General features: G+C 35.1%; 1 protein-coding gene across 1 annotated transcript in view; it reads right to left on the bottom strand.

Annotated features, from left to right (window-relative positions):
* The window catches only part of LOC149790439 (uncharacterized), a 56,390-nt gene that overhangs the window by 21,126 nt on the left and 18,931 nt on the right, over nucleotides 1-16,333 (bottom strand). The window contains exon 2 of the mRNA XM_089972492.1: nucleotides 4,199-4,333. Within this exon, the coding sequence (XP_089828618.1) occupies nucleotides 4,199-4,333 (135 nt within the window). The remainder of the gene's footprint in view (nucleotides 1-4,198; nucleotides 4,334-16,333) is intronic.

The following is a 16,333-nucleotide window of genomic DNA, read 5'->3' on the forward strand; positions in this document are numbered from 1 at the left end:
GACAAACCCCTCTGATAAATACTGCACAGTAGTGAGTGGTCCCTCTCTTGCTATAAACCCACGTCAAATACTGTACACCAGTAGTGGTCCCTTTCTCCAGACAAAACCCTCTTATAAATACTGTACACTAGTAAGTGGTCCCTTTCTTGTGATAAACCCATCTCAGATACTGTACACTAATCAGTGGTCCCTTCCTCCAGACAAAACCCTCTTATAAATACTGCTGGCTTACAATTACAGTTATGACTACACTTGATTGGCACTGATGATTATGATTACAATTATATTTTATTTTGGAAATCATGAATAGGATGACGATGATAGAGGGATGATTATTATTACGATTTGCTTTGTATTTGCCTGTTATCTTTCTTTTGTTCTGGGCAAATATCATACATTGTATAACTGAAAAACAAACAATGTCATCTCTTTGTAAATGTTCACTGACAATTATTTACATACAAATTTACAAACCAAATGAGCACTACTTAGCACTGGAAACATATTATTCTTACAATTATTAAGAAATAATTAGCGACTTTTTGGTTGCAATCATTTGTAATCATCATTACACTATGCGATTACACTGCCAATGAAGGGCAATTACAAGTATAATTACGATTATAGTGCTTCTAAAACCAATGATTATAATTATGGCTTGCTCAGTAATCAGTTACAATCCTAATTGGCCCCAAATGCCAATTCTGTGTATTATTTAAAAAATAAATATATTAAAATTCATGTTTATTTTTAAATTAAAATTTATGACAAGACACATACTTTTTATCAGCTTGTCTTTTATTTAGCCAATAAACAGATTTTAAGACTGAGGTCAATCTAGGGTGTGGATGGATGTACAAAAGGACATGTACTCAGACACTAAAATAATTACTATATGGTCTGACATGTTATATGGTACAATACCACTTCATCTTCTATATGAAAGATTCTATTCACCAATAATGAGCAGCCTTGATGTTCTTAAATTTGTTCAATGAGTTTTCATTTTACATATTTTGCCAAGGATGACGAAATTGTATAATGGGGTCAGATGATCAAAGGTCAAGGTCACTATCACTATTGGAAGAAAAGTGTTTTCTTCATATTAAGTTTAGTTCTGGACAAAATGCCTTGACATATATGGAATCCTTACTTGGAGGAAGGGAAGAAGGTAATTTTTAGCAACAAGAGTACCATTTTGAATGAAGGGAAATTTGGGGAATGGGGACAGGGATAAAAGGGCTCAATAAGTAGGATATGCAGAGGTCTATTTAGCTGGACTACTGATGATAACACTATTCACAAAAGATAAATGTTGGAGGCATATTTAATTTCAAACCAGTTCATTCAATTTCTTAATTAAGCAAACCTTTTGTACTTTTTATATTTGATAAAAATAATCTTACTTATGTATACATTTTAAGTAAAAACTTTATGATAGTTATTAAATAATTGCAATTTGTGTATCCCCAGGACCTCCCCTCAACCCTGCTGCTCAGAACAGGCCTGAGGAGACTTCCAGCGTGTTATAAGAGGTAACTAACAGAGGTAATGTCTTTACCCTGTGATCTTGTTGTTGTTGTTGTGGGGTTTAACACCATTTTTCAGCACACGATAGGCTATACATGGCAGCCAGTATTAATGGTGGAGGAAGAACCCAGGGAAACCCCGGAAAGAACCACCGACCCACGGGAAACTAATGGCAAGCTTTCTCACATACCCACATTGGCTGAATCTGAGACTCGAACCGGTGCAGACAGAGGTGAGATGGCAGTGATCCATAACGGAGAGTGTTTTAGACCACTCAGCCACTCGGGTCCCCTTACCCTGTGATGTGGTCTTGTGACTGTGACACAGTCTTGTATGTAGTCCTGTGATTGTGATACAGTCCTGTGATGATGATCCAGCTGACAAATTCTTGGACTTTTTCGAGATTGTGGTTTATAATAAAAATATGATATTTTATTTCAAGGATTTAACTCGTTTTTGTAACAATTGTACTTTTACATGACTTTTTTTAATACCTAAACTTGCTAAATATTATATAACAAGAATTGTGCCGAGGTACTGTCAAACCCTACCCAGACTTGTATTTATACTGATGTACTGTCAAACCCTACTTGTGTTTACACTGATTGCCACAACTGGCAAAAGGGAGAAAAAAATTCAATCTGTTTTATAAATTTTATGACACGAACACTCATTTACATATACAATCCTTTGTGTAGCTTTGTCAACACATAATTACTGAAAGTGGTACCCAATTATACCTTTAATTACCACACATTCTTTTAGATGTCTAGGTAAGAATTTGCTACATATGTAATTATTCTCCCACTTTTTAAATCAACAGCATTTTTGTAAAAATTTAATGGAACTTTACCAAGTCAAATTTACAAGTTCAGGCTGAGTCTTAAGGATGATAAATATTGGAGTTTTAGGATATTTAATTTTGTTATTAATTGCTACTTTTAGGAAGAGACCAAGCAATCCAAAAATCACTTAAAATGTTCACTTGCACTATTCTTAATTGAATACCCATAAAAAACCAAGACGTCATTAATTGTCCTGTTGAAGACCACAAACTCACCTTATCAAATACACAAATAAAAGGGTATATTCAGTTAATCTTTTCAGTATGCACATAATTACTAATTTCACATCAGTCTTCTGCAACACAAAACCTGCATGATTGATTTAGGGCAGATTGTAAACTGATGATCTCCAAAGGTCTCACATACTTTGTTTTTTTTTTACTTTATAATTTTCTTTCACAGAACTGTTACTCTAATAATTAAAACTGTACAAAAAATTTCATTTTTCTTTATGTAATAAGAGAGAGAAGTTGCAATGACATCACTGTATGTCTGGAGTTTATAGCACTACGATCAATTCAGGTAAAAAGTGACATCATATTGATCCTATGATGACGTCATTATGAGCTGCACAATAAGTGTTGACCTTACCAATACAAGACTACCATATATACTTGCTTATATGACAATTACAACTGCAAAGACCCATATCTGGCATAACATAATGCACCAGCAGATCTGGGTCTGTGCAGTTTATTAGGAGTAATTAGTAGAACAAACTGCATAGACCCTGATCTGCAGGTACATTATGATATGGCATGTCAGGATCTTTGTTATTTGCAGTTTGACTTGACACAAAGTAAGTATATACGGTACCTTATTCATCAAGAGGTTTATCATGCCTTTTTTAACATAATAAAACACTTTGTGACCAAGATCAATTTAGGGTGCATTCTAATGAGTGAGAATTTCACACTGATCAAGTACCATTATTTCAAATGTGAACAGAACATCTCTAGCCTCCACTGTACAGTTTATATTGATCAAACTGCACAATCATAAAAAATGGATTTATCATAAGGATGGAGCAATACACTGGCAACTTTGAACTTAAAGATGAAAATTAAATTCTGAAAAATATTAAATTTCTGTATGCATTGTTTGGTCTGATTTTTTTGTTTTTTGAATCCATTTTACACAGAAAGTGACTTTTGTTGTCTCAACAGACAGAATATTGCTTATGGGGTCTTTACATTTTACCAACCCTGAATTTTACCAGAACTGGTACTCTGTGAATAAAAGGAAAATCATGGCATGGTACTACCAGTGGATATTCAATGGTCCCTCGCTATAAAGATGTTAAAAGTAGCAATTAAGGTGTAAAATGTCATACATGAAGTCATTCTATGCAATGGTCCTTCGCTATAATGACGTGTTGTTGTTATTTTGGGGTTTAATGCCATTTCTCAGGCATTGCCAACTACAAGAAAGTTGTAGAAAAAAATCTGAAAAATTAAATTATTTTTTATTTACTGATCTCAAATAGACTAATTTTTTTTTATTAAACTTGTGTGACATATATATATATATATATAATATTGCTTACAGTGGTCTTGTGGCCAATTTCTGGAATTTACTGGTGACTACAGCAGTCTAACAGCAGCAAATGAAGTAATTTACCATGTAACTAAAAATTTGATTTTCAAAGCCAGTCACACGAGGATGAACATAGATTTTATAATTGTCATTCCCCTATGTATGCCTTTTAAATTTTCCTCCTAAATGTAATTCCTTATAATTCATTGAGATGACTATAAATGAAACTATTATGCTGTCAGGTAATTCTGTGTCTATACAGTTTACTAAATTTAATGTTGACGTACAAGTATTGTTGAGGTCAATAACTTCCACCTCAGCATGTATGCAGCATCCACACTGGTATCCAAGGCAACTGCAGCCTGATGCATTTTCTTTCACCTCACCTAGGAGCTGTAATTCTCTTAATGTCTGCTGTACAGCTGCAATAATAATAATAATAATAATAAATAATAAATAATAATAATAATAATAAATAATAAAAAATAATAATAATAATAATAATAATAATAATAATAATAATAAATAATAAAAAATAATAATAATAATAATAACAACAGCAGCAGGCAAGCCAAGTACAACAACAAATTAACACTAATGGCAAGATAATACCATGGTAAATGTCTTTGTTGAATCCTGTTAATAACCTTAGATTATGCTCCTTGGAGGTGGAACAAGAAGCCATGTCTTCATGGTTAACAAGTATGTTGCTTACCAGTGTGCTGTGATGTTAAATAAATAATAATCCATGCAAGAATCACACCATGCGCAGGTAAAAGATCCATCACACGGTATTCAAGAGTATGAAACGTCAAATCAACTGAGGTTCTCCTTGCAACCCGTAGCATGCTCATAATCCTCAGTAGTGTGAATGTGTGACAGTATGTGGCAGGAACAGAAACAGAAATATTTTGCCAGTCACTTCTGTGACAACATCTTTGGCTTTATCCTTCAAAGTAATGGGGAATTTAAAAGGAAACAAAGATTAAAGCAATATTGCACACATAAGCAGAACTATAATGGTACAACATCATAAGATACCTGCCTTGGGAACTACTTCTTTTTTGATCATTTTAATTTGGTTAATTAACATATCACTTTTCCTAGTGATCTCATTTCATTTTGATTACTGGTATGTTAATTAAGTAATCTACCAGGAATGCTACTTAATACTTTTTAATTAAAAAAAGAATCACATAATGCAACTTATATTTCCGATAATGATACACATTACAAACTGGTATAACTGCTCTGGGGGCCTAATTGTTTAGAGTGTAAGCCTCAGATGTGGGAGGTCGCAGGTTCAAATCCTGGCCAAGTCATATCAAAGATTTATAAAAATGGTACTAGCAACTATCTTGTTTGGTGCTCAGCATTAAGAGGTTAGGTGTTAGGACTGGTCGGTCTGGTGTCAGGAAAATGTGACCGGGTGGGACATCGTGCTACATGTCAGGATAATGTGACTGGGTGTTACTGTCATGACTGGTCAGCTTGGTGTCAGGATAATGTGACTGGGTGGGACATGATGCTACATGTCAGGATAATGTGACTGGGTGGGACATGATGCTACATGTCAGGAAAATGTGACTGGGTGAGACATGATGCTACATATCTGTAAAATGGTTGATACTGTACAGTATTTTAAGTTGTTTCAAAAGTTGATAGTGGACACAATCTAGTAAGAATCAATCAGAAGAGCTTGTAATTCTCTGAGAGTGAAAACATTATTGTAATCTTCAGCAACAGTAGATTTTAAATTCAGAGGAACCTTTACCTTCAAGCTTTCGACCCAGCAGAAGTTTTCAGAATAATTTTCTTGTGAGGAATTCTTCAAAAAATGTTTAGCCGATACAGATTTGAAATTTCAAGTTAAGTTCTGATCATTTCATCATATTTCTGAAAACGCTTGAGCAGATTTCAAAATCATCTGTATCACACAGATTCTATGGTAGGTGATTTGTAGCTTGTAGCATTATTTTTTTAAAACTGCTACACCTCAACCCTCAACAATGATTATCTGAGTTATCCATTTTTCTCTTTGTTTTGGTGGCTAGTAGCTTGGTTTTTAGACTGTGAATTTGGTTCAGTACTCTTGCCATGTAACAACTTGTTAAAGACAGTGTTTGTAAAAGACTTTTTCCCCCTCCATTTTAGCTGCACTGGCACAGTATTTGCCAGCAGTGTTATACAGAGCTGTGACTTCCACAGAATTCCTTGTCTCAAGAAAGCTGATTCCTTTCTCCTGTTTCATGCATTAAATTTCTTTCTCATTTTCAGTTACTGCAGTCTCTAGAGCATCGGAAATGGTCTGTGAGGCAATTCACATGAGATATTTTCTCTGACCAGGATGATCCTTATTGACTGACCTGCCAACAGCTATGACACACTGCTTTCCTCTTGTAGTTTTATTCTTTCTTTCTTCTTACAGCTGAAATATTGTACAGAATTAGGAATGCACAGGAAAGATTGACAGGAATGTTTTGAAACCCAGCTTTGATCTATGAAGGTAAAGTAGTAAAGTGGAATGTCAGAATGTGTATGCCATTGTGTTGATTCATTTCACTTATAAAATGTTTGGAGAACTGAGTTTCTTAAGCATATAAGTCTCACTGCAGCCAACTCAGTCTCTAAATTAAATGACAACTCTTGATGAATTTAGAAATCTGTCTAGGGAAAACCTTATTAGCTATCTTTACAAATCGCTTTGTTAGAAGTAGATTATCAGACTGAGCTTTGCAACTACCCTCCACAAGCTTTTGGCCCAAACAAGTTTTTTTAATACCATTTCTTGGTTCTCCAATCAAGCCATGAAGCACTTTTGCTATCAAATATGGTGAGTTTCATTGATTTCTGATTCTCAACACTGGATTCAATGATGAGAAATAACAGCCAATTTCTCTAACTTCAACATGTTTCTTCACCTGAGTTACTGTCTAAATTATTCCTGGTCTTTTAGGGACAAGGTCTAACACTGATGGCTATTCTATTTGTTTTTTTCACAACTGCATAATAAATAACTTGTCACCTGTACTCCCCACCTGTCTCAGACCTACAGACATAGCAGAACTAAAACTTCTCTGGATTTAAGAATGCCTCTTAATGAGTGATTTGTGTGGAAATACCTTAATGGTTACCTCCGCACATTGCTTTAAGTAGACTGTCAGAGTTACTGGTATGTTTTGCAATACAATCTGCAAAAGGTTGACCCGAACTTCTTGGTTTTCCTGATGTAAGTTTGATATGACAAAAGGGGATATTTTGGTCAGTGTTTTGTTCTCATTATTTGGTTCAATGATGAGAGATCAGGGCCAATTTCCTCGATTAAAAAACTAGTCTCCTCGTCCTCGTCAGTGGTTGAATTATTCCATGTCTTTTTAAGATCACATCTTGTGCTATTGGTGGTTTTTCTTTTTTCACATACAGGCATAATAACACATTTGTCAACTATGCTCCCCACCCACCTCACGGCCCAATGACTGGACAAGATTTGTGTTAATATGTCTGTCTCATGTTAGGGCTACAAAGGTTATAAATTCAAGCAATGGGCTGACTTTGCTCAACTGACTGTTGCCACTGCCCTCAGGGACTATGTCCTTTGTAAGGTTTGGTGAACAATAATGTTGATTCATAACAAAGATGACATTTTAACTGAAAATCAAAAACGATCAAATTCAATATCTTTAACATAGCCCCTGAAGCTCGTTGTGATTAGCTGATTGACTGGAGCAGGCCCTTCTGACAACCTGCTTACCTGAAGTTAAGGCCAAAAATGTGTGTTGCAATAACTTTAAGTTTTGGTTGGTTTTCTCATAATGTCATGTTTTTGTTTTGTCACCTGTCTTCCCCACCTGCCTCAAAGCCCATCAAGGGTTAAAAAGATTTATATTCATTATTATGTTTCTCATGTCAGAGCTACACAGAGTGATATACTAAAGCAAAAAAAAAGAGTGTGTCATTTGGTTGGTTTTCTCATTATGTCATGTTTTTGTTTTGTCACCTGTCTTCCCCACCTGCCTCAAAGCCCATCAAGGGTTAAAAAGATTTATATTCATTATTATGTTTCTCATATCAGAGCTACACAGAGTGATATACTAAAGCAAAAAAAAAGAGTGTGTCATTTGGTTGGTTTTCTAATAATGTCATGTTTTTGTTTTGTCACCTGTCTTCCCCACCTGCCTCAAAGCCCATCATGGGTTAAAAAGATTTATGCTCATATTGTGTTTCTCATCTCAGAGCTAGACAAAGTGATATAGTAAAGCAAACAAAAAGAAACTTCACTCAAGTGATTCTTGCCACTACTTTGTAATGTGGGTTTTTCTGAACCCCCTCTAACTAATTTGAGGCCGAAGTAGTATGCTGCATTGGAACAGCAATCTTTGGCCTCTGCTCCATTTATCTACCATGATCATCTCACCAACGGCATAGGACGCAGCACACGGCAAACAGGCCACCTCCACTCAGTGGCCACTTAATGAAATGTGTTCAGCACTGGACAAGTTCATATTTTCTAAATTTATTTATTGTATATACTCACTTATAAGTCAGGTAAAACTGCAAACAACAAAGATCCTGATCTCCATGATTTGGATTTGTGATTTGGATTTTTAATGTAGCTTTAACAATTTTTCAGTCATATCGCTATGATGTCTGCAGTGTGGCATCATGTTGTAGACATGCAGCATTTTGTCCCACCCAGTCACATTATCCTGACACCAGGCTGACCAGTCCTAACACTAACCTCTTATTGCTGAGCTCCAAACGAGGCAGCTGTTAGTACCATTTTTGTAAGTCTTTGGTATGACTCGGCTGGGGATCAAACCCATGACCTCCCGCATCCGAGGTGGATGCTGTAACCACTAGGCCATCGCAAAATGCACCTGCAGATTAAGCTCCTTTTTGTTTGTTCTACTGATCACTCCTAACAAACTGAACAGACCCAGATATGCAGTTCATTATGAACTGGCAGATCTGAATTTGTGCAGTCTGCAGCTGGACTCATCTTATAAGTGAGTATTGATGGTACTGTGTGATCTCTGCAGAATAAGTGTATCAACATCCTTATATGCTTCTCTTACATAAATGCCCCCAGTTTCATCAACCTATCGATCCTATCCTGTATGGTATTAATTTATCTCATACAAACCACTTACTTTTTTCTGTGACTGTCCAAGGTGAAAGTGTGACTTTTTTGGACTTTTTTTCCTCTGACTTTTGTTTTCATTTATGATTTACCTGACAGGCATTTCCAGTCAAGTCCAATGATATAGTTTTATTTCATCAGGTCTATAAAGATGTAATAATGGATGAAAAAAATATTAATAGTTTTGGCTGGTATTTTTTTATATTTACTTAGGGCTTAGGTTTAACATGTTTTGTTTTGAACACCCAACCTGACATACTGTGACATTGGGGAATAACAGGGGCCATAGTGTGAGTGTCTTAAGACTGCACCATTCACCTGAACTCAAGTAAACAAGCACAGGCCCCAGGGCAGTAATTTAGACAAGTTCAGATGATAAGCTTGTATGTCTCTTTTATCATGTGCCTCCTGGCTGTAGAGTACTAAAACAAGTTACAATATATCAGATAAGATAAGAATTATTTATTTCAGACTACAAAGTCCATACCTCTAAACTAAAATATAATTATAAAGTAAAAACATTGTAAACATAAAAGAACATATATATCATACATATATGTATACAGATACATCTACAACAATTAACTGTGCCATGCATTGTTAAGAATGAAATTAAACGGCACATTTAAAGAGTAATTTGTTCCATCTACTAATAATATGAGAATTTAAATAAAAGAGATTTCAATATACAGTTCTTACTATTCTTGTCATCTTTGAGAATATATACTTTCTCATTACTTCATCAAAACTGAATACATTATAATTTACAAACATGTTGGAGGCAATATTCCATCTAGGAAGACCTAATAGAAAATGGAGACTATTATTATAACAAATAACAAGTTTTCTTTTCATACATTCACTAAAGTTTGTCCACAGAGGAGCACAACACATGGTACAGCAAGAAGATTTGAATAATCTAATGTTTTGATATTCGGTGAACAATTCTTAAATTTACGCAGAAGCATGTTTGTTCGAATACACACAAATCGGTAATGTCTCATCATATCTTCATTATCTGACCAATTGGATTTCAAAATATGATCCAAATATGTATAGCTGTTGACATATGTAAGAGCACTGCCATTAAGATATACAGGGGGAGGAGATGGTAATTTGACAGAAGTTGGCTGAAAGACCATGCATACAGATTTTTTTGTATTATAGATGATATAATTATCAAATGTGTATTGTTCACATATCTTTAATAATTTCCTAAAACACGTGATAGAAGGACTTATCAATGACATATCAGCAAAACTAAAATTGTTAAGAAACAACGTATCTGGTGGCAGACGTAACCCAACGTAACAGTGACCGAGCTTATGATTTAACTCGTCTATATATATAGATCAAATTAGATCGGATTATTATCATCAGCTTATGCCCAATGTCCGGCATGTCAAGTTACCCAGTGGTCTGTGTGTTTGTGTGTGATTTAGATTTTTAACATAGCTTTAACAATTTTTCAGTCACATCGCTATGGTGTCTGCAGTGTGGCAGTTTATAGTGATGTAAAGCACTGGGGCATCATGCCACAGATATTTAGCATGATGTCTCACCCAGTCACATTATACTGACACCAGGCCTCACCCAGTCACATTATACTGACACCAGGCCAACCCAGTCCTAACACAGTCCAAACCACTTACTGCTGAGTGCCTAGCAAGTAGGGCATAACCGACTTTTGATCCGGAAATTGGATTCCACCGGATAGTATGAACTTCCGATTAATCGGAGTCGGACAAGGCAGGAACGACCGATTCGGATAATAAAAATAATAAAGTTGAATTTCTATAGCACCGTGTCTAACACTGCGTGTCATTCGATAGTGCGTTAATAAAGTTAAATAAGAAGTCATAAAAGTCCAATATGGTCAACACAACAGGGTGAAACGATAATACTTGAGTTAGACCGAAAGATTTAAATTTATTAAAATATATAATACAGTCCTACCCGTTTATGTCAACATCCTCAATAATGAAGGCATAATATTGAATACATTGACTCATGCTAATGAGGTATTAAAAGAAAATGATTCCGCAAGAGGCCAACTTTATAGGACCAAACAAAAGCCTGTTTAATTTTTATTTGACCGCGACATTAAAGCATGGCGGCAAGATCAACTAATTGTTGAATAAAGTACAGGATGGAACTGGCCACTTGCCGACATAAATGATTAAGGCGGGAAAATAAAAGCCTGGCAGCAAGATCAACTAATTGTTGAACAAAGAATGGGTCGGAACTGGCAAAAAAATAAAAAATTTCATGGATTCTTTGTGGCTTTGAACTTCGTTGCATTTTGCTATAGTCCTGCCATATCCTTCCCCTTGTGACATCGGTGTGATATGCAAAACGTGTGTAACACGGTTTAAAAAGTTAATTTGAAAAACCTTTTAATTTATCATTTCCGATTAATTGAATCGTATCCGGAATCGGAAAAATTTCATGCCCAAAATCCGGAATCGGAAATCAGTAGAAAAATGCTAATCGGTTATGCCCTACTAGCAAGGCAGCTGTTAGTACAATTTTTGGTAAGTCTTTGGTATGACTTGGCCTGAGTTCAAACCTGTGACCTCCTGCATCCAAGGTGGATGCTCTAACCACTTGGCCACCTGAGCAGTGCCCAGTGGTCATTTGTCCATCAAATCCAACAACCTCTATAAGGTTACACTTTCTAACCATTACCTGAATCCAGAACCAGCAGATATTCCACAACAGCCAGTAATTTCAGAAATTAATAAAAAGTGATGGGGAAATAACTTTCTAACCCATATGTCAAAAGTGAATTCAAGAGAATACTTGTATTGGGATGACTGAAAGATAAAATATGGCAGACATAACCTGTTGACTATAGGGACCTAATAACCCAAAGATGAAGAGTATCACAAATGGCACATGATACCCTGGTGTGATAATATTAGTTCTTTGAATATATTTTCTGCAGTGTATTTTCAGCACACTTTAAAAGATTAGCACAAACATGGTTTTAACAGTACTTCTGGGTTAATTTTGACCCATCAAGGGTAATGTTACCAGTCTATAATTTCCCAATAATTGGCTTTTTATGGTTCTTTCTTGGGTAATGTTCTTGTTGTTGTGGGGTTTAATGCCATTTTTCAGCACACGATAGGCTATGCATGGCGGCCAGTATTAATGGTGGAGGAAGAACCCGGGAAAACCCCGGGAAGAACCACCGACCCATGAGAAGCTGCTGGCAAGCTTTCTCACATACCCACATTGGCCGAATCCTAGACTCGAACCCACGCAGACAGAGGTGAAATGGCAGTGATCTGTAACGGAGAGCGCTTTAGACCACTCGGGGCCTCTTTCTTTCTTGGGTAAAAGTAAACCTGTTTACCAACACACCTAATATAATCACTTATTAGTTGAGTCATACTGCAAACAACAACGATCTGATCTGTCATCACATAATGTGCCTGCAGATCTGGGTCTATACTATTAGTTTTAATGATTACTCCTAACAAACTGCACAGACCCAGATCTGCCAGCACATTATGAGATGGCTGATCTGGGTCTGTGCAGTTTGCAGCTGGACTTGTCTTTTAAGCGAGTATATATCCCTGAAATCAATCACATAGAATTTATATATCCCTGAAAACAATCACACAGAATTTATATATCCCTGAAATCAATCACACAGAATTTATATATCCCTGAAATCAATCACATAGAATTTCAGTTATAGTCCAGAATGTAATGCAAAATCTATTTCTAGCAATAGTGACCTTGAACGTAAAGCTACCAACTTCTAAAATCAGTAGGGCTCTTTCTTAGTCAAATTGATTATAATACATAGTGTCAGTAATTTCAGAAATTATTAAAGTGTTTGATAATAATTGGTTCAACTACCTTTAAAACATCCTTGAAAACAAGGCCACATTAAAAATTGGGATAATGTTTCAGAACAGTGTGGTTTTCCACTTAACGACAGAAATCTGCACACACAAAAAATAGCATGAGTATTATAAACTGAATGTGATACATAGCTATTTTAATACAGTATAGTTTGAGTACACTTCAAAAGATGTGTACATGTATTGGCATGGTTTCAATAGAACTCCAAGATCAATCTCTGCCTATCTGGTGTTTGTTACAGGCCTAATTTTTCACAATATTTGAACTGATTAGGGCTCTTGTGTGGGCAAAGGGAACCATATATACCACCTATTTCCCTGAAATCAATCACAGAGACCTTCAGTTATTGTCCAGAATGAAATTCAAGGGCAAAGTCTATATTTAGTAATACTGACATTGAACTATGAGCTACAGACTCCTTAACTGAAAGGATCTTCAGGTAAACAGATTATAATGTGTGTGCCAGATTTTGCTTAAATGCTTGAAGAGAACTTAAGTTCTGGCATGAAATTAAATGCAAAGTAAAATGGTGTGTGTGTGTGTGCGTGCGTGTGTTTGTGTGTGTGTGTGAATACTCTGAATGCAAATATGCATATAATTGAGGGCCACAAGGAGGATTAGTTCTATGCACCTAATGGTGACATACTATTTACATAAAGTATATTATTATTATTACTATTATTATTATTATTATTATCATTATTTGAATGTAAATATGCATATAACTGAGGGCCACAAGAAGGATTAGTTCTATGCAACTAATGATGACACACTTTTTAAATAAAGTGTATTATTATTATTATCATCATCGTCATTATTATTATTATTATTATTATTATTATTAATCTATTTTGATGACAGGGTACAGCATCTCCTCTCCATTCCATACAAGTCTTTCCTAAAATGAGGAGAATGCAAGTACACAATTTGGTGTAAATGCATTGTGCAGAGCCAAGCCTGGAAATAAAATGTAAAGGCCAGATCTATTTATTGTAATATCAATGTTGAAGCAACACATCTCCAAATCAAGATTCTTCAGGTGAACGAATGTACCAATTCTTGCTGACTTATGAAATGTAGAATCTAAACCATTATTAAGAAATTCTTTGGAAATTAAATACACAGGAAGAATCTAGTAATAGCAGCAGTGACCTTGACCATACAGCTGATGACAAACAAATGCATACAAACAGGAATTTTTGTGTGGCCAACCAAACAACAAAAATATAAAGTTGTGCTGAATCTGTTCACATAATTAATCTAAAAGTTACCATCTGGAAATTAAATGGACAGCAAAGTCTATTTTTAACAATAGTGACCTTGACATTAGAGCTAATGGTGTTAAAATCAGTAGGATATTTGTTACCAATTTGTAATGAATTACATTTATTGGAACGTAAGTTACCATCAATGCATGAAATGCATAAACAAAATGTACTTTAAGCAACAACAACTTAGAACTTGGAGGTACCGATTCGTAAATTGTATAGTGTACTTTCTTGAGCTAGGGGTAATGCTTACACCATATTGTGTTCAAACCTATTCATTAGAACATAAGTTACATGTATGATCCAAAAATTAAATACATTTACAAAACCTACTGTTAGCAACATTGGCCTTAGCTTTGAAACTGTATACTATAAAAGTTCTCATCCAGAAATAAATGCAACGGCAAAATCATTTTTGTTCTCCAACAGTGACCATGACATGGAATTTCAATCCTTAAATCAAAAGGAGCCTTAGACTGACAACAGTAATCATGACAATGAAACTACAGGACCTTAAATCAATAGGTTTCTTTCTTGTGCAAAGGGAACACATGCACCAAGCAGCATTACCATATGTTTGAAAGAATCTGAAAGTAAAATCAACTACTTTTGACAAATCAACTGTATTAAATGGAAATATCTATTTAAAAAATCTGTATTTACCAAAATTTTGCTTTTAGCAATTTTTTAATGAATAATTTAATTTCTATATGTGATGAATTTACCAATGGACATGTTGTCACCATATTTGCATAACTGATGACTTTACCAATCCACATGTTTGCAAGTTCTTCACTTTGAAAGCAATAATTGTTCATACCTGTGATGTTTAGTTCATTCTAGGTATGCTACAAGATGACAACTGATTGAATTTTTTTTTATAAGTTTGGACGGTTGTAAAAAAAGGTTTGGATATAATTAGAATTCATTAAAAAAATTACAAATCTTAGCAGTATCTTTATACAGCTTTGTGTATGTGTGTGATTTGGATTTTTAACATAGCTTTAACAGTTTTTCAGTCAAAACGAGTATTATGCCTGCAGTGTGGCAGCTTATAGTGATGTCTAGCACTAGGGCATCATTATCCTGGCACCGGCTGACCAGCCCTAGCACTAACCTCTTAATGCTGAGCACCTGGCAAGGCAGCTGTTAGTTCCATTTTTTAAAAAAAAATTGTATGACTTGGCCGGTGTTTGAACCTGTGACCTCCTGCATCTGAGGTGGACACTCTAACCACTAGGTCACTGGAGCAGTCAAACTTTGAGTTTACAAAATGAATCTTTTATACTGGTAGTTATGTTACACATATAGTGTATGTACATGTAGGATGCACAAATCTTGAGTCTTAGAAACCAGCTCCATGTAACTCTATAATATAAATTCATCTTCATTATTTACTATAGTTTAATGTCGCTGTTCTATTTTTTTTAATAGTTCTGCAAATAAACTTAATGGCAACAGCAAATCATTGTATAAGTAATAAATGTACCAGTAATAGCTAAATATTTGAAATTAACTGGCCATGTCTTTAAAACTACTAAGTCCATCAAAAATGTTGTGGCATGTATTTCCATTCAAGAAACACATGGCAATTACGAGTTCATTTTCCATTAAGCTAAGATCCTGAAACCAAAACAGATGCCCCACCCCCATCTTTGTCTACCCTCTCACCAAACCACCTAAATAGAAAATTTAATAAGGAAAAAAATTAGACATATGTAGCATAGCATACATACTGTTTAATAACTCATTCAAGATGGATGAAATCCATCATCATTGTTTCTTTCATAGGCTATCATAATATGGAGACTGTAAAATAGTTACATTTCATGTGTGTTATAAAACCTGCAACATCGCCATTGTTTGATGAATTTTCTTTACTTTCATTGGAAAATTGGAAGATACTGAGCAACACAGATACCAAGCTACAAATACAGTTCTTAAACATAATTTTGCATGTGAGCTGTTTTTGTACATGCCAATAAGTACACGATCCTAATGCATTTTTGTGAAATGGGAACAAAACCTTTTACAAGAACAATAGAGGAGACTTTCTTGCACACAAGATGAAAATTAAGGGTCACTGCTGCCTAACCTAAGGTGAAACCTGCCTAAAAAAAGATCGCCAAAATGTA

This window comes from Sinohyriopsis cumingii, chromosome 10 (assembly GCF_028554795.1).
Source record: "Sinohyriopsis cumingii isolate HCF-2022 chromosome 10, ASM2855479v2, whole genome shotgun sequence".
In the NCBI taxonomy this organism is placed as follows: Eukaryota; Metazoa; Mollusca; class Bivalvia; order Unionida; family Unionidae; genus Sinohyriopsis; species Sinohyriopsis cumingii.